The sequence below is a fragment of the Ursus arctos genome, unplaced genomic scaffold, assembly GCF_023065955.2.
Source record: "Ursus arctos isolate Adak ecotype North America unplaced genomic scaffold, UrsArc2.0 scaffold_16, whole genome shotgun sequence".
Taxonomy (NCBI): domain Eukaryota; kingdom Metazoa; phylum Chordata; class Mammalia; order Carnivora; family Ursidae; genus Ursus; species Ursus arctos.
The window spans coordinates 17,397,404-17,420,858 of NW_026622830.1; the positions used below are offsets into that span (position 1 = coordinate 17,397,404).

General features: G+C 47.1%; 1 protein-coding gene across 2 annotated transcripts in view; it reads left to right on the plus strand.

Annotated features, from left to right (window-relative positions):
* PTPRT (protein tyrosine phosphatase receptor type T) overlaps positions 1-23,455 on the plus strand; it is a 1,022,164-nt gene that overhangs the window by 836,106 nt on the left and 162,603 nt on the right. For both annotated transcript variants that reach the window (XM_044385622.3, XM_044385623.3), the window contains one exon: positions 15,731-15,866. In XM_044385622.3, coding sequence (XP_044241557.1) covers positions 15,731-15,866 — 136 coding nt within the window. The remainder of the gene's footprint in view (positions 1-15,730; positions 15,867-23,455) is intronic.

Sequence of the window (23,455 nt, forward strand, 5' to 3'; positions counted from 1 at the left end):
TTCTCTGTTGTTATTTTCCTGGCAGTTTTTAACATCAGAGCCTTGCTGCAGTAGTAGGATTCAGGCCATAAAACACTCTGGGAGACTGCTTTGTCTCTAAAGCAACTTGCCCAGGGATGGCTTATAAATTCTGGACCCAGGTAGAGCTTGGGCCTTTGGGACAAAGCTGTGTGGGCCCAGAGCAGATGGGGAAGCAGCACAGCAGCCTCCTGAGGACTCAGTGTGGTGCCCAGTGGCCTCCGCAGCCTCAGACACCCTGGGGCCTCAGCAACCCTCCCAGAGAGTCTATGCCCCCTAGCAAAGGATGACAGATGGTGTGAGAACAGGAGCTGGAAGCAGTAGGACCAGATGTAGTGCTCTGGAAAAGGCTGAAACCCAAGCACCCACCAAGATGGGACCCTACTGGGTGGAGAGAGAGGGGAAGGAAGACCCCCCAGTGGGAGACACAGCCTGCCAGGCTGGCTGGAGAGAGGTGGCAGCTCTGGGGGACAGTGACATCAGAGATATCTAGCAAGATGAGGAAAAGAACACAGTAGAACAGCCGAGACGTGTTACGGACTTCCTACCTCCCATGCACATGTAACGGGTTTCCCATTATTAGAGTACTTCATGCATAGGGTGCTGTTAGCATTCTCATTTACAGATATAGAAACTGAGGCTCTGATCGTTGGAAATCACACAGCTCAGAGATGATAAATTTCTCTGGACAGTCTGTACTCCTACCCGCCATGCTCTATCCCCAGGGTCCACATTAGTGAGCACCTATTATGTGCCGAGAACCAGGAAATACCAGAGCAGAGGGGTTCAGCACTATGCCTCAAAAACCACGTCATGACCAGCAGTAGGACTTGGAGCCGCGGAGAGGTTATCATTTCCTTATCAGCAAAATGCGGATACTAAGAATAACTAATTGTTAAGAGGAATAAGGGAGAAAAATACACGTTAAATATGTGGACGTGTGTTGTTGCTATTATTATTATCCTATGCAGATGATGAAATTGAGATCCAAACAGGAGGAAGCAGGCAAGCTCGCCAGTGGTGAAATTCACTCAGGTGGTTGGACCAGAACCCTGTGCTTCCTAAGAAACGTGGGGGATGGGGGTGAGAGGTGAGAGCCCATCAGAGCCTCAGCCTAAAATGACAAGCAGGGTTCACAAATTTAGGGACTCCTTAGGGAGATAGAATATCAAGTGGGAGGCTGGACACGGTTGCATGGCAACCCCAGCTGCTGTGATGGCCCAAGGCAAGAGCAGGACAGCGAGCAGAGGCGACACAACGCTGAGGTCCCTGAGCCTTCCACCTGGGCATCTTCCATTCCCCCTTGACCAAGGCCTCGGTTGGTCCCAAACTCAGGCCAGGGCTGTGTCTGCAGAGGAGGAGCAGGGAGGCAGGTGAAATTCAGGATCCAGGCAGACAGAGCTCTTCCTTCCGTTTGGCTGCCGGCATGCCTGCAGGCTGACTCGGCAAGAGCATGGAGGGCGTGCGCGGCACTCGGTCAGGTGTGCCAGATTGCCATCTTTGTCAGTAGTCTTACAGTAGATGGTCATAGCCTGATGGGCACAAGGCTCTGGGCACATTCTGGCTGCCAGCCTCAGTTACCAATCTCCCCAGTGCAGCTGTAGCCTTAATGCAGAAGAGGAAGGCATTTTTCTGGCATGCCGCTTCCCCTCTGAGGTTTCCCCTATAGCAGGTGAATGTTTCTGCTGCCCACAAAACAAGCGTCATCTATGACTAAGGTCTTCAGTACACCTTTTTCTCTCTTGGGGCATTCTCCGCAGACCAAGGAGAAACCAGTCTCTAGGCTTCTATGCAAACTGCTGTTAAATTCAGATTCGGAATCCCAGGGCCATCCTTGCTCTCTCTCCCCATCTTCGGTACCAGCTAGTCACCACGTGGGACCGATACTGCCTCTAGAATCTCTCCTGAATCTCTGCTTTCCTTGCTGCTGTTTCTCCTGCCCAAGATCATTACGTCTTGCTCAGATTAGTGTCACAGCTTCCGACTGGTGCCCTTGCAGTGTGTATGCTCCACTGAAGCCTGAGTGATGGTCCAGCAATAAGCGTCTGCTCCTGGTTGAAATGCACCCGGGCTCCCCTGTGCTTTGGGAGAATTAGCCTCCATCAGAGACCCTCACCCTCTAGTTGCTCTCCGACTTCTTCCCTCCTTGGCGTCCTGTGCCATTTTCACCCTGATTACGTTAGCAGGACCTGCCTTCTCGCACCCCCTCCCTTCGCTGGGATGCTCTCCCTCTGTGGTCTAGCTTACCCCTAGGATCAAGTCCAGACAGAATCTTCCCTGACCCCTCACTGTCTCAGGCTGCACCGAGAGGAGATGCTCAACTGGCCAGGCTGGTTGCACAGAGGACCCCCCGAATAGCCCTGAGTGAGGGAGCCTTGCCGACATGGCCACATTCACATCCCAAGCACACTGTCTTGGAGCCATTTGGTCTCTGTCACCTCTTAGCCTGTGCCCAGCACTCACACAGAGGTCATTCACCTGACCCCGTGCATGAGTGGACTTAGAGATGAGTGGATGATTAACGCTCATAGAGCACCTGCCAAGCATAGGGCCCTCCCCCACCCCATCCTCCGCCTCCACTGACCACAAAGGTTCCAGCACCTCACCTGGCTCACCTTCTACCATTTGGTTAGGCTGATTGTGAGTCACTGAGTACTGGTTTTCAATCCAGTATTTGAACTCTGTGCAGCCCCACCGGCCACGCTTCTTAGAGACTGATTCTCTGGAGTTTCTGAACGGAGGTCCCCTAAGTCTGCTGGCTTGGCCCACAAAGGCTCTCCTGGGCTCACCTGGTGCTGGCGCAGGAGTGGTCAGGCTTGTAGGCAGAAAGCGTGGGCTGTCCCTATGGGCAACAGCCGTGGCTGCAAATGTCTTGGACCTCACTTCTGCCCTCTGTCATGTCTCCTAACACAGAGCTGCTTTTCCATCCATCCTTTGGGGAGGAGGGTAGATCAGCTTTTAGTACAGAAAACAGTGATTCAGTGTTTCTGCCTCCAAAAGCCAAGGGGCAAAGGCTAGAAGAAAGAAAACATGTTCATGGTGGATTTGTCTGGAATCTCAACAATCGATGCTATTCCCGCTGCTGGTTTCATTACCCTTGCTCAGTTTCACTGCACTAATCTGAATTCCATGCTGCGTGTTTATCGGCCGTTCCCTCTGATCCTGCTCGTGCTTCCACTAATCCTTCCTATAGATTTCTTGTTCCCTCGCGTGCCTCCTCTCCTTTCCAGACTCTGATGCTCGCTGTAAGCAGCATATTCCAGAGGCAAGATCTGGATAGAGCTACCCAGGCTGGGCAGGTCTTTGCCTCTCCTTCCCATTCCTACCCCTTTAGGTCAGGTAATGGGCTCACCCCTTGAGGGATCAGCTTCACCAGAGTTGGTTGGAAAGACCTGAACTGTGTTTCTGTGTAAGAGCCTTGGGGACACCTTGACCTGGTGCACCCTACTGGGCTCTTCAGACAAATAAAGCCAGGACATGTTGGCCTTCTGGAAGCGCCTGTTGCTGCTCAGTCCATGACCGAGCAGGAGTGTCCCATCCTCTTCCCACATATTCTCTGGTTGACCCTAACCTCTATCAGTGATTTCATTTTTACCCAGTGAAATGCTAAAACCTCCCTCCCATTCACAGCCCATTCCCAGACTGCTTAGCTGAGCTTAGCCTGGTGTTATGGGTTCAATGTCTTCCCCGAAAGATATGTGGAAGTCCTAACGCCCAGTTCCTGTGAATGTGATCTTATTCAGAAAGAGGGTCTTTGCAGATGTAATTAGTTAAGATGAATCATGGGGCAGGCTCTAATCCGGTGAGACTGATGTCCTTACAAGAAGGAAACATCGGGCCAACTGGGTGGCACAGTTGGTTAAGTGTCCAACTCTTGGTTTCAGCTCAGGTGGTGATCTCAGGGCCGTGAGATCGAGTCCCACGTTGGGCTCTGCCCTCAGCTCAGAGTCTGCTTAAGATTCTCTCTCCCTCTCCCCACCCGACTTGTGAGTGCACACGCGCTTTCTCTCTCTAAAATAAATAAGTAAATCCTTAAGAAAAAAGAAGGAAATATCAGATAAAGGCAGACACACAAGGAGAATGCTTTGTGGGGACAGGGGCACAGTGGAATGATACAGCCACAGGCCAGGGACTGCCGAGGATCGCGGCCAACCTGCAGCAGGAAGAGGCAAGGAAGGATTCCACCCAGTCTCCCAGGAAGCACGGGCTTCTTGCTTGGACTTCTACCCTCTAGAACTGTGAGGGAGTACATTTCTGTTGCTTTAAGCCACTCAGATGGTGGTAATTTGTGACGACAGCCCTACAAAACGAATAGACTTGGAACCATGGGGATCCAGGGCACTGGGCAGTGGGCAGGAGGCCACCCTCGAGGCTGTACCGTTCCAGTGGACAGACCTCAATGAGACTAAGGCCAGGAGCTGCCCTCCCTCTCAGAGAGTTTCTTTGGCCCTCCCTGTGGGGTCTCCTTGTTGGCTGCATTCTATATTTGGCTCACAGCCAGCCTCTGACTCTCTCCTTTTTGGTTCTGCCTCCTGCTTCTGAACAGTCCTAGCATCTGCTGCTGGTCACACCCTGGCCTTGGCCTCTACCTCACCAACCAGGCTGTGGTAACCTGTTCTTGGCGTCCTGACATTGTTTGACCGTCTGCCATCCCGGTGGGCTTTAGTGCTACAGTGCCTGCTCCTGAGAAGGCTTCCCTCATTCCACAGGAAGAAGACAGTTATTCAGGGTGACCACACACTCTCTCACACTGGCTGTCTGGAGAGTCTAATGGGACTATCTGCTTGGCCACAGGGCATGTGAAAGACTGTGTGTTCTCCTCTCTTACATCTGCTCTTCAGACTAAACCCTTAATCCCCATCACAGGCTGTGGGTGCTCCTCTCTGCCGTGGCTAAGTGGCTTTGAGCCCCCTCACTCAGGCTCAGTGCACAGATTTCTACAAGCAGGGAGCCAGTCCTGTTGGCACTGATCTGACTCAGCCTCCTCATCTTCGTTGTCAAGGTCGGCCTCGTCTGGACCCTAGGGAGCCAGGGTGGGGAGGAGAGAGGGGAGGCCACTGGGTGGTCTCAGGGATGCCCATGACACATCCCATACCACTGATGACATGTGAAAACCAAGTCTGTAGTTTAGTTTTGCCTAAGCAGTCATGTGCGCCCCTCCCTGGACACACCTGTGTTAGCTTTGATTTTTAGCTTGCACACTTCTCTCCCCCACCATGTAGCGAACTCCCAGACAGCAGGATTGTCTCTTAATTACCTTGTATGCCCAGCACCTTGCTGTCCTCACCATCAGTGTTACAGTCCTAGCACCACTCATCAGGCACCACTCTGTGGCCTAGTGTTGAGTTGGTGCTACTGAGATCAAGGTAATGGGTCCATTTGGAGATCACTTAGCTTTGTACAGTTCCGTTCCATGGGCTAAATATTATTGCTGGCCAAAGTGCAGTCACAACTCTAGGCATAGCTTGCCTCTTCACCATGAATGGGTGCAGACTGACCAGCAGAATGCTCCTAACCCCAACCACAGGCAGGCTCCTGATCCCTCCTTTAGATCTGACCCCTACCCCAGCCACATCCTACACTTTAACCTTAACTGTGGTCTGACTCCTAAAGCAGTCTACAAAGTCCACCCAACTCCAGCCATAGCTCTTGGCCCTAGTCTAGTCACAGGCTAGGGTCCTGGCACTCGCACTGTGGGCTTCTGGGCGCAAGAGGGAGCAGTTGAGGCTATGGAAGTGTAAAGGCATTCTCAGCCCACCAAGAGTGAAGCCTTTGAAGGGGCATGCCTTACGGGGGATGCATCGGTAGTGACAACGCCCAGCATCACTCAGGCACATTTACTCTTAAAGAAGTCTATAATGCTAAATTCTGAATGCATAAAAAAACAATTTCAAATAAAGGAGTGTTCTTGCACCCAGGAGAGATTCACCATGGGGGTCTTATGTAGTCAGCTTTCCTACTGTAACACAAGAGAATTGGAATTTGACCTCCACAGAGCGTTTGCTGTGTAAAGCAGGGTCCACCTGGAAAGCGATTCAGGAGACGCATAGGACCAAGCAGAATCAGCACTTGAGGAACAATTTATTTGAGTGGCCGGAGTGCTTTCAAACAATCAATTAAAGCTATTCCCATCTCACGGGGTGCTAACCTCCATTTAAGGCTGAAAAAGAGGGCAACCTCTGTCAGCAATATTTAGCAGTTCTAGTTGTGTAGGCTGTGGAAGTCAATTCCAACCTCTTAGGACCGGCTGGGTGCTACTGAGGGAGGCTAGGATATTAGAAATCTGTATCTTCTTTACACTTAAGTCAGTACTTATTAAATGGTTTTCCCCAGCAAGGGTAGAGCTATCTTTGAAAAACCTGTGTCTCTGTGGTGTTTTCCAGCTCCTTGACATTGACTCTGAGTTAAATCTTGGCTAAAAGCAATTACTGTCATATGATGAATTGAGGCAATTTATTTATTACTTGAGAAACATCCTAGGTGATGTCACTTAGAAGAATGATGGAATAATCTTTCTCAAGCACTCCATTATCAACCAGACCGAGTGAGGGAGGCACTGTTCCCAGGTGTGGGGGAGGTAGTCAGAAATTTTTAAAAAATTTAGTTACCATGGGCCCAGAGAAAGAGTATTAGGAATAAAGTAGACAACAGTTACTTAAACTTGAGCAAGGCCTGTCTCCCTGTGTAATTATATGGGATGCTGTGGTGGCTGAATATCAAGAAAGGAAATACAGAGAAAGCCCAGAGATTAATAATAAAACTGAACTCAATGTGTTAAGGGCTTAGAGATGGTGGTTGATATACAAGGAAAGTGAAAAGGATGAGGGAACTTAAGTTTAAAAGGTCAAGTTTAAATATCATTTGAGCAAAGTCTGTATAATTTGGCCCATATAACAAGATTCACATGACATGTTCATCAATCCCTTCGATATTAGAATATGATATGTTGGCAAGAGGGCACGAGGGGAGATAATCTTCCAGAAAAGCGGGTATAGAACGGAGCTGCATGGTACAGCAGGTGGCAGACTCGGCAGGGACAGGCATAGATACAAGGACCACTTAACCTGGCTCACCTAGATTAGATTCTAGATCAAAATACCAGGAAGCAATACCTGCTGAACAACCCAGTTCAACACCTAGCTGTCCTGAAATACAGCCACAATGTGTCTACCTTGACTTGGCTAAAATTAACACACAGTCCTGGGCCTTCCTCCCGATTGACAAGTCCAGACACCTCTCAAAAGTGGCAATGAGGTGAACATCCTCACTTGTTCATAGGAAGCCGTTGCTGGCCCTTGGCCTGTTTGGCCTCACATCCCTCCTTTGCTCTTCCCTTGCTGGCTGGGATGTGCAGATAACCCCTGCAGGCTGTGTTTCCTGGGCCCCGTGTCAACTGGCATCTAGGTTTGGCCAATAGGAGACATTAATTATACAGTAAGAGGAAGGAGAAGCCTTCTCCCTCTTGGCCTCCGGCACGTTCTTGGACAATGACTATGTGCCCTCCATGACTCCATTTCTTCTGGAGGTCTACCAGAGTTCCAGCTTCTTTTGGGTGACCCTGACCTCTGGGCTCTGATGACACCACCACCTCCTTTTGTGTCTCCAGTCTACGCTGGGTAATGACTCCTGGTGTCAACACCGTCTGGGATTCCTCACCCATCCTCTCCTGATGCCTGTGTATATTCTCTAGCAAATTTGCTCCATTTTACATGTTTGGAGTGGTTTCCCTTTTCCTGGTTGGATGCTCATGGATGCAGAGTCTGTGCTGATTTCTAGTGATTATTCCTTCCTTTAGTAAATGGTAAGGGAAAAAATCTGATTTAATCATCCAGTCTATAGTTTTTTTCCTGTATCAACATCACACTTACTCTTGCAAAATATCTGGAATCCACATTTTTCCATTAAAAAAAAAAAGTCAACAACAGCATTTGTTTCTCCCCAGGCTTCTTGCACCCCTCCTGTTTGCTACAATTTCAGTCCTCAAAGACTGCCAAAGTAGTTCATGATCACAATTACAAATGCTCTCAATGCCTTGGGATGCAATTTGTAAAGTCTGGAGGCTTGAATCTAATGAAGTATCCAGATGCTTTCCTACCAACTTTTCTTCCGATCTTGGACTTAAATTCCATCTTAAAAATAGCCTACCATTCTAAGAGTTTGCTTCCAGCAAAATCAAGAAGGGATATGGTGCATACCTGACTTTAGACGAGCCGGAAAGTTGCCCAGCTTCCTCATCTTTTCCCTGTTGCCTCCTCTTGGCAGCCCCCAATCCCCCATAATCAGAGATGTCTGCAATCCTTAAAACCTTCGCTGGCAGAGTGGTAGCAGCTCCGAATCAAATCAGAGTTTGAAAGGTTTTCTCCATTGGATGCCAGATGCATGCAAAGCCAGAGTAAAGACAGAGAAACTCTTCAAGAAAAGAAGTCATTAAGGAGAGTGGGGTGAACTGCCAGCGCAGTAAAATTTGGGGATAATATGCCCTTAGATAAGCTAAGAGGGGACTGTGTGTTTTAAAGACTGCAGCTTTTAGGAATTGTGTTCCCGAGAGCCAGCTTCCTTTCTTTACCATCGGCAATGATCACCAGCATGGGTTATGCATCCACTGGGATTCACTCAGTTTTATCAGTTGCAATTAGATGTTCTTTATCTGAGACTTCTATTTTTGCTCCAAATCTTCACGGGGAAATTCTCTGAAGTAAAGCTATAGAATTGGGCCTGTAGCCAGTGAGAGCACTTTGAGAATGAATCATTAATCCCTTGTTGCCAGATTTTGTTATTGCTGCCATTAAGTCATCCAGATGTAAGCCTGATACAGGCCTCACCTATAGGAGGAAAGTTAAGTGAATCACTCTGGGGGCTCTGCCTGCCTTCATCCTAAGGATTAGATGAACTCAAGCAGCAGGTTGCATGGAAGCATGGCCCCAGAACCCACAGTGTATGGACACAGATAACTCCTGCTACCACCCTGGAACCAGCTCCAAGGCCATGCCATCATTATGCCACACGTGTGAGCAGTTCCTCAGAATTTATCAAACATTTTTACCTCTGTTATTACGTTTGATCCTTAGAAAATCCCTGTGAATTTGGCATTTACTCACTATTTTACAAATGAGGATATCAAATCACATGGTGGTTAATAGCTTTGATCAAGGTCACACAACCAGTTAGTGATGGAGTCTGGATGCAAACTCATGTATTTCTGGTCTGAAACCCATTGCTTTTGACTGATCTTGTAAAACCATAGAATCTCAACTTCAAAAGGTGTATAAGAGGTCACGTAGTCCCTCTGCGTGATGGGAGAACACCAATTTTCCAGATAGTGTCTTTCACTGTTGGTGACACATTCTCCTGCCTTTGTGGGTGGCTTGGGGGCAGACCCCATGGGATTCCCATATCTCTAAGGAGAATGTCTCTCACCCAGAGCATGCGTATCACTGGAAATCACTGGAATCAAGGGATGCTGGGTTGAGGTGGGAAGCAGGGTCAATAAGCAAAGAAGAACGGTCAGCATGCCATGACAGTGAGGTATTGAGGGCTTGGTTAAGCATCCAGGAAGCCCAAGAGGTAAGAACAGGTGGAGACAAAGTGGGCAGGTGAAAGGGAGGGCCAACTCTAGAACAGGACTTGGGAACCATGACTGCTTTCATGCTCCTCTCTACATCACAGTGCTGCCTACTTGATTCTCTGGTGGACAGTGCTTCCACATAAAAACCTTTCCTTGTGTTGGTCCTTAATCTACCCCTGTCATTCTACCCATTGATATTAGCTCTAATATTTAAAATTAAAGGGACCAATCTATTCCATCTTCCACAATGACCTTTTAGCTTTCTGAGGGCAAGAACTAAGTTTCATCTGAATCTTCCATTCTCTAGGCTGAAAAGTCCCGATTCTGATTGCCATTCCTCCAAAGTCAATGATCTCTGAATTTCAGTGTGTACCTGAATCACAAATAGACCTTGTTAAAAAATGCAGGTGCTGATTCATTAGATCTGGGATGAGGCCTGAGATTCTGCATTTGTAATAAGCTCCCAGGCAATGCTGATGCTTCTGGTCTTTGGACCGCACTTGGAGTGGCAAGGCTCTTGGCCTATCTTTACCCTGGTGGTACCTCTCACAGGGTGGAGTCCGCAGCTGGATAAGCCTCACCAGAGTGATCTGACTAATGCAGTGTTAAGCAAAGCTAATTGCCCTTGTTGGATATCTGGAGACCTTGGGGAATATAAACTGGGATGCTTGTTCGGAAGCATGGGAGGATGCAGTAGGGAAGTAAAACATGGTGACTGGGCCCTATGTATGGAGCAGATTTTGAGGGAGAGGGAAGACTTCATGAGACCAAGAGCTCTCCCTTGGGCACCAGGTTTCCATATGCAACAGTGAGTAGATAGTACACTGAAAGCCAGGTGTGAATTCTGAGCTGGAGCTCTAGGAGGGATCTGGATTCTAAGGCATCCCAGATTTCATAAAGAGAGGGCAGGGGGCAGCAGCAACTGCTTTACGAGGGCTGGCTTAGCTTTGGGAGTGCTCAGAGCTCAACGTGTGCAGCTGGTTGGGGTATAAGGTTGGGCATGCAGCCTCATGTCAGAAACAGTAGTCCCCTGTTAGTACAGGCTGAGCTCACAAGATTGTTTTTTATGACTACATCACACAGGGGACTCAAGTAGAGCCTTGAAGTTACTCCAATTGGATAAATTTACCACCTGGTGCATAGCTGCCGGTTCTGATTTACGTGGACTATTCTCAGGCTGGCTCCCAATGGAGGGCAGAAATGAAGAGGATATATCCAAGTCCCTCCCCCTTCTCTCATCAGACTCTCATCCCAGTCCCTGCTTAATAGATAGAAGTTACCCAAGGCCAGAAACAGGGGTTTTTAGAGACTGGGGACTGATAACGGTACTAGGTTTGACTCTCATGAAAAAGGTAGGCTTAGAGCAAAAGCAACACAACTAACTAGCATATTGCTGAAGGGCTCCCAGTTCTACCTCTGAAAAGTTCCCTTGGATTTCTGGCCAGTGAGTCACGTGGCCAGCCTTCTTTGTGGACCCAGTTCTGGCATTTCCTTAACTTCAGCTCTATCGAGGAGAGTTCACTGCAGTGATAAGGCGGTGAGCCCTGTACACAGAGTCCAGCTCTGGAACTCACTAGTTATATGGCCTTAGACAAGTCGTTTAACCCTTCTGTGAAGTTTTCTTATGTATATAAAAAGGAAAACAAAACTAGCATCTTCTGAATTTTGGGAAGACTAAACGACCTCATATATGAAAAGTGTTTGGCACGTTACTTGGCACCCAGTAATGGATCAGTCCATTTCAGCTGAATTTTTAAACTCCTAGTAATTGAGCTACTGTTTGATCAGTGCCTGCCTGAGACAGCCCATCACATTGCTAGCAGGCCCCATCATAAGGCAACCCTTATGTGCTTCCCTGTAAGTCCTATCACAGGGTCTCATCTGCTCCGTTGAGCACTTAGATCTAAGCCTCATGGGCATACTTCTGACTCTGAACCAGGAGCGGGGATAGCCCATGCTCTGTCTCTGTGCCTTTTTCTTCCTCGCAGATGGGGGAGCCACACAGGAATGCTGTCTGGCCTTCAGTCCCAGAGCCATTTCCTCTATACGGGTACCACCTTTCAACACTGTTGGCATACTTCCTTTTTGAACTGAGGCACGATTCCACAGTGGCTGGGCAAATGCCCTTGAAAGCGTGCTGCAGTGGACATTGAGTTAGCCATGTCCCAGGCCATGTTCATGTCTCTGGACCTGGAGCCAAGCATGATTCCTTCTCATAACTTCCCTGTACAGAGTATGTGATTTCATCTCTGATGCCTGTTGACTGAACTTATTAATTTGTCTAAACCACTGGGTTCTGGCCTTTCAGATAGCCGCCCTGGATCAGGTATTTTCCATTGTTGGTTCATGGTCACCACTGAAGGTGCTTTAGTCTAGGGACGTCTTGGAACTTATTTGGGAACAAGTTTCTAACACTCATCCAAGACCTTCACTTTCCCTTGAGTATGGATCTTGATTCTATCCTAGGAGCAGTGTTTGACATGGTTCTTTATTCCTTCCTTCTTGAAACACTCTTCTCCTGGCTCTAGGGCACTCGATTCTCCTGGGTTGTTTTCTTACCTGTTTGGCTACTCCTGCTTTGCCTCCTGTGCAGGCATATCTTCCTCTACCCACTCACTAAGTGCTGCAGACCCTCTACTCTGTCTCTAAGCCTGATTCTTCTTTCACTTTTTATTCTTTCCCTGGGTGGCTCCGTCAACCTCAAGCTTCAGATACCTTCTCTGTGCATAAGTCACACAGTTTTCCCTATAGCTCAGACCTCTTTCCAGAGTTCCACACCTGCATTTTTAACTGCCTCCTTTTCTAGAATATATCTCTAGCTCAGATTGCCCCAAACACACCCATTTTTTCTCTGCATCTATACTTATTCTATTGTTTCTTGAATCCATAAACCAGCACCATCATCCCCCTTGTTATGAAAACCAAAGATTTGGGGTACCTGGGTAATCGGTGAAGCGTCCAACTCTTGGTTTTTGTCTCAGGGTCATGATCTCAGGGTCATGAGATAGAGCCTCTTGTTGGGCTCCTCACTCAGCACGGAGTCTGCTGAGGACTGTCCATCCCTCTGCCTCTCCCCTGCACGTGCGTGCATGCTCTCCCCTCCCCCCCGCAATCTTTTTTTTTTAAAGGAAAACCAAAGACTTGTGGTCATCCTCACCTCTTTCTCCCTCACTCTCTGCATCCATCCCATCAACAGATTTTATTTATATGCCTTTCAGGTAATTACCTCTTTTAGTCTATCTCCACCACCATCACCTAAGTCCGCACAACTATCATCTCCCACCTGGATGCCTGCCATGGTTTCCAAATTTATCTCTCCAGGCCACCTTGGCTCTACACTGAAGCTGGAAAGATCTGTTGGAAAAGTAAATCTGAGCATATTACTGCTCATGAACAACACTTAAATGGCTCTCTGGGTTTCTCGGGATAAGGAACAAAAGCTCTTATTGTGGCCTCTGATGCCCTGTGTGGACGGTCCCCAACTGTGCTCTCCAGCTTCTCCCTCACTGTGCTCACCCTACTTTCTCACCCTCGTCACACTGTGTTTCTTTCATTTCTTGAATGCACCAGGCTCCTTGCCCCACCACACAGCCTCTGCCGATGCTGTTCCTTCTGTTGCTCCCATGGGCTCCTCTAGTGTTCTCTACCTGGTTACAGCCCATCGTCCCTCGGAGCTCACCCCACTGGCCACATCTTCCCACTCATAATTCATTCCCCTATTATGTGCTTTCCAGGTGCCACAAGCCTCTCTTTTCTCATCATTAACAGATTTGGAAACTTACTGTTATTGATTGGTGGTTCATTAATTCTATCTCCTGAGCCCCACTCACCACTCATGGTAGGTTCTTTGAGGGCAGGAACTGTGCCTGTGTTGCTCACCACTGTATCACTGAATTCCTGGCATATAGTGAGTTCTTGTGATTATTTACCGAAGGAATGAAGTGTGAATCTCTTTAAGCCAAGCCAACAACAGTGTTCCTAAGGCAATAGAATCCTTGCCAGGGCTCCTTTGCCTTTATACCCCCAGTCTCTAGAACAGGATCTCAGAGCAGGCACTAAATAATGTTTAGCTGTGCCGGTGAATGCTCCGGAGCCAATTTTCTTCCTCCAAATCCAAATAAAAAGATTCTGACACAATTGACAAAATGGTCATCTGAGGTGTTCAGTTTCCTTTATGTTTGGTACACAGTAGACTAGCCATATCTCAGAAATCATGGCTCCAGACTGGGAAACAGAGGCTATGTGGGGGCTCCTCAGAACCAGCCCCCATTCTGGAATATGAGACCAGCCCTGCCAAAGAGGTGGTTGGCTAACTCCCCCACGAACTCTGGGCTGTAGATAAGTAGAGCTTGCTCAGGCGGTCCTGGGATTTGATGAGCTGGTCCTGCCTTTAGCTGCTGAAGGGGACTGAATAAAATCCCTTATTCATGAGTCCATCCAGGAGAGGATCACTCATCCCATCCCATAGATAGCATCGTTTGGCACATGGGTGCTCAGTAGCGAATGAATGAATGAATGAATGAATGAAGCAAGCAAGCAAGCAAACAACTGCGGTCCACTCGTCTTTATATCATTCAGTAATCATCTGGTAACCAACAGGAGGAGGAGGACGGCCTCTGCTAGAGACACTGGCATTAGAGAGAAGAGAATATGTGCTCCCCGTCCTTGGAGACTGGCCATTCCCACTGCGGAGACTGGACTAAGTAAACCCAGCTTGTCCCAGTTACAAGACAGTCTGGGGAATGTGCTCTGATACAGGAAAACACTTGAAACTCTTAAACAGGAAGAAGGGCTGCATCCTTGTGCTGGAGGGCTGTTCTTAAACTTTAGTGAGTTTGGGGAATCAGAATCATAGCTTATGGGCATTAGCATCCCTTCAGTTCAGCTGAGTTCTGTGAACACATGACTGAAAAAGGAAAAATTCAATTTTGTTCCATGAGAACAAATGTATGTGGGCAGAGATGTCACCCCTTCAGCTAAACGTTGAACAATCACAAACATTAGGGAACACCTATTCCAAGCCAGGCTCAGTGCTACCATGAGGAAACAAAGACAAAGGAGGTCTAATCTCCCCCCCAGGGAGCTTGCAGACCACTGGAGGAGAAAGATGGAGAAACAAATAACTAATAATATCCGTATATTGAGGTGTGTGCAAAGTGTTACAGGGAGTTAGAATTTAGTGAAGAGAGAGGAGCTCTCCCAGGGGCACAGGCCAACAGGGGAGATGTAGTCACTGATGAAGGATGAGCTGGTGCTGATGAGGCAGAAAGGTAGGGACGTGTCAGGGAGAGGGTTCTGTGCATTGAGGCTGCCCCACACAAACGTGGCACCATTGGGAATATGAACAACAGCAGGAAGGAATTCACTCAGGGTGCTGGTAACCCCTGGGCCACTCTCCGCAAGTGTTCATATAGGTCTCTGGAATGAAAAGTGGCCTCTGATCCCTGGTGCATTGCCTGAAGAGGCCAAGCAGAGGCTTTTTTTTTTTTTTTTTGGCTACCTGGAATTGAATCAACGAGTTAGTACCTGGCAGGGCACGTAGCATCAGCATTAAATTCCAGAAATGGAGTTAGTCACATGTGTTTTCTGAACCCCAGGCAGCTCCTTCAATGCACTAAATTTCTGCCATACCATTTGTTTCATATAAGACACAAAACAAAATCTTTATGTTTTTACCTTTAAAAATCCAGTGATTTTAATCATGTTACCTTAACACAAAGCTGTTGTTTTCACCATTTACCAAAAAGAGTAAAGTAGGGTTTGGGATAATTCCATGAACCAAAAAATCGAACAGTACATCCATAGGTTTGATCCTAGGGACAAATCAGTGTGGGGGATAAAATCCTCCACTTGATCTCACTGGAGGATAAGGATGCCCCAACCCAGCAGTTGTGCAGCCTTGGACCACTCACTTCATTTCTCTGCACCTCAATTCCTCATCTGAAAAGGAAAAAAAAGGTATAATAATCCCAACAGTACAAGGGACTAATCCTCAAAAAGATTAGATGGGACACTGCGTGTGATGCTCTTATCACGGTGCCTGGCACATACTGAGCACTCAATAAATGGAGCCCGTTGTCACTATAATTGTTGTCTAGTCATGTGTATGAGCCTTTTCAACATCTTTCTTCTTCTTTCCCCTCGAAGGTGCCTCCACTCAGAATTCTAACACCGTGGAGCCAGAGAAGCAGGTGGACAACACCGTGAAGATGGCCGGTGTGATCGCTGGCCTCCTCATGTTCATCATCATTCTTCTGGGTGTCATGCTCACCATCAAAAGGAGGTGAGTGTCTGGTGCTGCCCTGCAGACTCTGCTGACCCTGGCTGGCCCAATAATGCCGCGTGGCCAGGTCCTTGCTCTGCTGATCACTTCCGAGCAGGGAGCTTCTTCTGTGAGTGTTCAAGTCCTGAAATACTTGAACCAGTTGTGGCTCATTGTGTTGGCATCTGAAAGGTGTGTGCTGCCTGCTTGGCAAGTGGCCCAGAGGCAGTCAGTTTCCTACAGAGCTAGTGATCCCTCCTACAGTTGGGCCACCTTGGTGTGCCATGGCGCTCCATGTCATGAGTCTTCTCAGAGTTAACTGCTCTGTTGTAACTGATCATGTCTTGTCAGGATTTCTGGGGAGCCCCAGAAATACAGGTGGAGGAAAGTAATGCTTCACCCTTTTTGCCCTCACTTACCCTGATTTCTCATTGGTCCACCAGCAGCATCCCAAGCTGACCCCTTCATGTCAGAGATAAAGCCTCCCCTGCAGCGATAGTCCCGAGGGAAGGTTCCTTCCTACTGTACATCCCATAATATCTTCCCAGCTGGATTGTTGCTACTTGTTATTTCTCAACAAGATGTCTTCTTGGATCCACTAACACAGTTATTGCCTGTTGCATTGCTCATGAAAACCAGGGTATATACTCTCCCTTATCCTCAAATCCCCAAGATTTGCGCACTGACATCTTCTGTTTATCCGACATTCACAAGGCTTGAGGATGACACAAGGGAATTGTAGAGACGGAAAGGAACCATTCATCTAGGAAAGCTGATGCGTATCAGCTGTCACCATCCCAGGATGCAAGGTTATTCCTCCAAACAGGGAGTCCCAGGGCCCACCTCTTCTTGACTGCTGGACTGGCGCTATGTTTCCATGCCTACCACCCACCTCCCTGTCTTCTCAATTTCAACATGGCAGTCCCAGTCCTGGTCTCCACCTTCCCACTCCCCTAGTCTGCTAGAGCAAACAAAACATTTATCTACATTGTAACATTATGTGCTGCAGCATGCCCTGCCCGCAGCTTGAAGATAATTTTACATCATGTAACAAACCACTTAACACCTCAGCCTGAAGCTCTGCTTGTTTGGTCATTCAAAGAGCTCAGGGCAAGCCCCATAACAAGGACCAGGGACTTGCTTCCATCTGTGGAAAGAAAAGTGCTCATGAGATTTGTTTCCCACCATAGCAAAGAGACAGAATGCCCTAAAGATAAATTCCAGCTTCTACCTAAGGAGTCCCACAAATATAAATGCAGAAAGTTTTTTTTTAAATCCCCCTTACCAGTGTTCAGTGAGTCAGAAATACGGGGTTCCCACTATACATACAGTCAGCCTTCTCTTAGCCATTTTGGCACCAGAATACCCTGTGTCTTTCAGGACTCTGTTCTGAATCAGCCAGTCCTCCCTCTGGCCAGGACATCTTATTGGTAGGACCTTGTCCTTTCTTGATATCTGTTGTCTAACAGGATCACTCCTTTCCTCAGGCTCTCAGTAGAATGACTGGAGAGTTAAGGTTCTTACCCAGCTACTGATTTTCTGGCAGGAGAGGGGGAAGGGAAGGTATGACTTTAATATTGGGGAACAAGAGCCCCCGAAGCATTAAGGACAGCACTGCATTGTCATATCCTCATCATCCGTAAGACCATATTGTAGGTCTCAGTGACAAGTCAGCTGCTATTACATGAAGTCTGGTTTCTCTGGGGGCAGTAAGCACGTGTAAGATTGCTGACATGTTTCTTAGAGTCGCAGACGCATTAGAGGCAGAGGTGAGTTTGGGATTGTCTACCTGGTGGAATTTAATAGAATCGCATTCCTCTCTGATAGACCTGAAATGTTCTCATTCTTTGCCACTGATTTGTAAGTCAGATAAGCTCTTCCAATTTTGCTCTTTCTAAAGCCTGGCTTAACCCACGTCACCATCGTCTGTGAGCTTGTGAAGAAATTTCACTTCCTTCTCTACAGCTATTTCTGCAATGTGTGAGTTTTCGGGAGGGAGAAAAGGGCTTTCTGTTTCCAGGGTGGGAACAAGTACAAAGCGAGTCCTTTGTGTGCTTTTAACCTCTACTGCGTATCTTTATCATCTCTCACCTATATCAAAACCATCCATCAGACCCAACCAGGAGGAGTCACATGATCACTATTTGTCCCCAAGAGGCAAATCTGAGATGTTGTGGCAGCGAGCGGTGTGGGCCAGGGCGGAGGCTAATCACTGTTTGCATTTACAGTATCTTTCCGAAAAAAAGAAGAGAAAGGGAAAAGAAAACCTACTTGATAGTAATAATTTACAGATGGGTGCAGAGCAAGGAAAGAAGAGAAAAAGAGAATATAAATATAGATCTGAGCTCTTTCCAGTAACCTGTAGTGTCTTTTGATGTCAAGAGATGTCCCCAGAGGACAGTGGAGTATTTGGTGAGCTCCCTTAGCTCTTCTGACTCCAGCCCCTTATAGAGGTATGGGGAAAACTTCATTGTTCAATTGAGTCTCTCACTAACTAACTGCTGGCCTGAATGCTGTCTGCAGCTACCTAAAACGAAGAGGTATTAAAGAAAAAGAAACTCCCAAATAATAGATCATCACAACTCAGGATCCTGGTGTCAGCATCTCTTCAGTGTCCCAGCATGACCTAGAGTTAGTTCCTGAATGCAGGAACTCTCAAGTCACGTGCCTGATGCACCGCCTCCACTGACTTGAGCTGGGTTTTCTTCCTCACCTCTATGGACGTGGGAGAGGTGGCTTCCTTTTCTCTGCTCCTAAGAGATTCAGGTGGCTTAAAAATTTCCCTAAAGCACAGCCAGATGTTTCAATACATGTAAGATGTCCCTCGATTCTCCCTGCAGTGTTCATCATCATTGGCCTTGGGGCTTCCTTGTGACTCTCCAAAAAGAGTCTTTCTCTTGTTGTTAGGTGTTTCCTTTTGTAATACTGAACTAGAAAGTGACAGAGAATGGGCTAGAGACACAGAGGACCAAGGGAAAGACCTAATGAAGGAAGCTAAATCAATTGTTTTGTTGTTGCTTGGTTGTTTTGTAATACATGAAGAGGGTATTGAGAAATGTAAGGTTGCAGAAGGGGATATGAAATGTTGGTGGGTGATTCAAAAAGGATTTGCAAAAGATACAAATCAAAGTATTTTGCGTAGTACCTTTGATGGTTTGGAGAGGGCTTCTTTGAATGCAGGCCAGTGCAGGATCAGAGCTACCTGGAGTTACAGAGGATTACATGAGCATTATAAGAAAGCAACCTAGAGCTCCTCCCTGATACAGTTCATAACTATAATATTGAATATTGGCTGGATAATGGCTCCATCCTTTACTCCTAGTTCTCTTGATCATATATGGACTTCAGAATGTTCTAGAATCGGTCTCTGCATGCCATTATGCAATAGAACATACCTCCTTTTTACTCACCCTGTTGGGTTTTGAAATAGAGAGAGACTCTCATTACTACAGTCCTAGTCATCTTCTTCCCTGTCCTCCTTCCTCTAGAATCCCTCTCCCAAAGGAATACGCAGCCAAAGGGTTGCTAGGCCACCTGTGTGGTCCCTCCGCTTACTACTATAGGGCTCTGGGTGCCTTCAACAAAAATGAAGGTAGAAAACTCAAACCTCAGTGCCTTAACCTTGGTGTTTGAAAGTGTTTATTAGCCACTCATATATGGGAAGTTCTACGTTTTACTGTTTGTTTTACGGATATGCACATATGTGTGCATGCCCACAGGTTTCCCATAGTCCCAGTTTATTCCTTGGAAGACACTTGCTGAAGTCTAAGCATGGTCCTCCAAGGCTTAAGGCATACCCATCTACTTTTGCACAGAGAAACACTGGAGCAAGGTGAAGCAGGATTCTTTCGTAGATTTGTACCCCAAGACTTGTCTGGATCCTACATTAACCTTTCCATTTCTTTTTACTTTTCAAATGGAAACTGAGCAACTTTTAGGGAGACCTTTTTGAAGTCAGTGCCCACACATGGTTCTAGCCACCTCCATCTCCCCTTCTCCTCCCCTTGCCCAGCTCTTCCTAGTCCACCCTCAATCTTCTGCCAACCATGCTTTGTCCAAATAGTAACTTCTCCAAGAATGAATTTGGAGTGTCTTGACTTTGAGATATGAGCGCCTACTTTGAGAAAAATGCATATCTCTTGGTGTACTATGACTCTCTGTGACCTGAGTCTGCCCCAGGAGCTCCCAGTCTGATGGGTGCAGACATCTTTTTGCTGTGGAAAGGGAAGCAGAAAAACTGGGTCCAAATCTCTATAGTCCCATGTGTTTGCTGTTGGCCTTGGAGAAACAACAAAGCTCAGCCTTTTGCTTTTCCAACTGTGAGATGTAGCTCATCTGATAGGGTTGTTCTGAAGATTGAATGAGCTAATGGTTGGGACAGGATTTATTTCCTGTACCTGCCTAAGAGATCATAATGCATAATATCAACAGGGCCATTCATCTCTCACGTGACCATCATCTGTACCAAGCCAGCTCCAAACCCACTGCTAATACACTAAGGGCAATGCTACAATCAGTACACACATTCTAACCTATTTGTACATTTTCCATTTAAACTTTCCCCATATTCTGATTTTAATACTAAAAATAATCATAGGAGGGTACAATGTTGGTACTCCTGTTTTTTTGTTTTGTTTTGTTTTGTTTTGTTTTGTTTGAGAAGAGGAAACTGTAGTTCAAAAAGGTTTATGAGTTGCCCAAGACCTGGAGAATCTAAGCACAAACCCAGGCTCTGTCACTCCAGAGAGTTAACTGAACAGAATAGAATAGCGTCCATGGAGACTGGTAGAAAATAAGTGAATCCTGGAATAGGAAACAGGAGACCCAGGTTCAGGTATCATTGGCTACTCTTCTCTGCTGTTGTGCACGCTATTGCCCTGAAGCCAATGTCGGACATTTGTCTTCACCTGCAAGCCTCCTGCCACTGTCTAACCCTCAACCCAAGTTCCTCCAAGTAGGACTCCCAACTATTCCCTCTTCCTTGAGTTTTCCCACAAGTCCCAGACCCCAGGGAGATTCAGTGACACTCCCCTGCACACAGCCACTGTGCTACATGCCCAGGTCTTCAGGTGCAGGTGCATCCACATGGTGGGTGTAGTTTTGTTGGCCTTGAAATGGAAATGGTCCGGGAGGACAGGATCTTCTCCTTGCGCCTTTTCTCACCAAAGCTTCACTACCGTGTATCATCCGCCTCTGGACATCTGCCTTGAAAATCCTTCGAGGGTTTCATGGTCAAAGTGCCAGTCATCACCTGCCCACCAGCCTGTTCACAATTCTGGGTCCTCATCCTAGTGACAGGTACTGCTTCTCATTCCATCAGCCAGGGTCGTATCACCCTGATGCTTCTGAACCTGTGTCTTACCTTCTCTTGACCACATCCTCCCCTCACCCCCTCCACTGCTCCTTCCCTGGTGTGAGCCTCTGTAGCTCTAATGCATGAATCTCCTCCCCAGCCCGACCGCTCCTACCCACCCTCCACAGTGCAGCCAGAGTGATGTTTCAGAAATGAAACTTGTATTCCCAAACCTGCTGTCTAAAATCCCTTGATGGCTTTTCCTCCCTTATAACAGTAGTTCATGGAGTAGAGATGAGAAAAGAAGCATATGTTTTAGGTCATCTGGAGAGTCGTGTCAAGCTACGCCATCCCCTTGCTCACAGTAATTCTGGCAGATTTCCTGAAGTCTTACTCCACTCCTATACCTTTGCTTGTGAAGTCTCCTCCTCATTCAGTGCCTGTGTTCCTCAGTTCCATGGGACTAGATTCTAACCCTGTTTAAGGTCTAATTCAAAAGCAACCTTCTCCAGTAAACCCTTCCTGACCTCCAACCTAGACACAATCTCTTCACCATCCGGGTCCCCTCTATGAGGATCCATGTTATATCCTGTTCTGTTTGTCATTTGTATTCATATCTTATCTTCTCCACTAGACCCTCAGCTGCCTATTCTGATTCATCATTATCACAAACACGCCATGCAGATACTGGGGATTCCCTAAAAACATGTTGAATGGTGGAGCCCAGTGAAATTAGAACAGATGAGGCCCAGGATTAGCACTCCGTCTCTTGGGCAGGAAAACTTCACTCAGAACACAGATCTGAATATCAGCTTGGAGCATCAAGAGTACACCCAGTCCTGTAGTGAGGGTGTGAGGCTGGAAGGGCAGCATGGGAAAGATACAGCATGGGAAAGAAACACGCTGTCTATCCGGGTGCGGGGGAGGGGGGGAAGGTGAGGCAATAGGAAAACAGAACTTCTGGGTCAGCCAAAAGAGACAGTGCCACTGTGAGATTATAGTGTGCTACAGATCACAAAACCAAAATGTGAAATTTAAGGAAATTGCCCCAAATCACATAGCTAATAAGTGGCAGAGCTGTGTCTGAAACTTGGCCGATCTGATAATGGATACCATACTCTTAAACACCATCTAGCCTGAATGAAATATAAAACAGGGCTTGCTGAGATGCTGAAATGTATGACATAATTTTCAGTGGTTCGTTGAGGTGGGAAAGCAGCCCAAATTAAGTGTGTCATGCTGGCTGTTTTGTCTACCCCATTCTAAATAGCTCCTTGCTCCACACACTGAAAAGTGAATCCGTCTGTTTGTACTCACTGAGGTAGCCACTCAGACTAGAACCTTGGAGGTCCTCCTCAGTATGTTCCCATTTAATCACCTACTGACTCACCTTTCACATTCATTTTTCCTTCCCCATGGCCATTATGAGATAGGCCCCTAACATCTTTTGCTTGGACCCCTGCAGTAGCATTCATGACCCCAATCCCTCTTCCCTCCAGCTTTCTTCTCACATTCCTGCCAGAATCATTCATCTAGAAAAATATTTGGCCACTTGGCTCTTTGGGTTCTCTTATGAGCTGTGGTACTGAGACTAAGGTTCTTCAGCTCTTTGGGAACTAGGCCCTACCAATATTTTGACATTCTCACCTTGCTAACTGACTCACCCATTTCATAGACAGTTCCATCTGCCTGGAAGTACCCTTCCTCCTCCATCCACCTAGATGCTCCTTGACTTCATAACTCAAGCAGCATAGACTCTAGGCCACCTTATCTCTCCCCCTCCCCACCCTTACCCCTGGATATGGTCCCACTGTGCCCTGTGTTGCCGCTTCATGCCACTTATCACTCCAGAAGACAGTATAGCATAATGGTTATTTATGCAGGCTTCTAGAGTCAGACTGCTTGGATTCTTACTCCTGCCATGCCACTTACCAACTATATGAATTTGAGTAAGTTATTTAACCTCTCTGAGCTTCACTTTCCTCATCGATAAAACAGGGATAATAATGCTGCATAGTGAGAATTAAATAAAGTAGCCTACATGATGTGTTAGCACAGTACCTGGCATGCAAATAACCTCCTGCTGTTTAAGTGGTAGCTCTTATTACTCTTTGTTTTACAAGTTTCTTATCTGGCTCTCTCATCAGACATTTGGGCAGGATCAAGATCTCATTTATCTTTCTATCTCTGGAACTCGGCAGGGACAGGCATATAGTAGGCCCTTGAGAAATGTTTGCTGAATTGATGATGGAAAGATGGATGAGTGGATGATGGGTGGATTGTTGGGTGAAAGGATAGATGAGTGTGTGGGTTTATA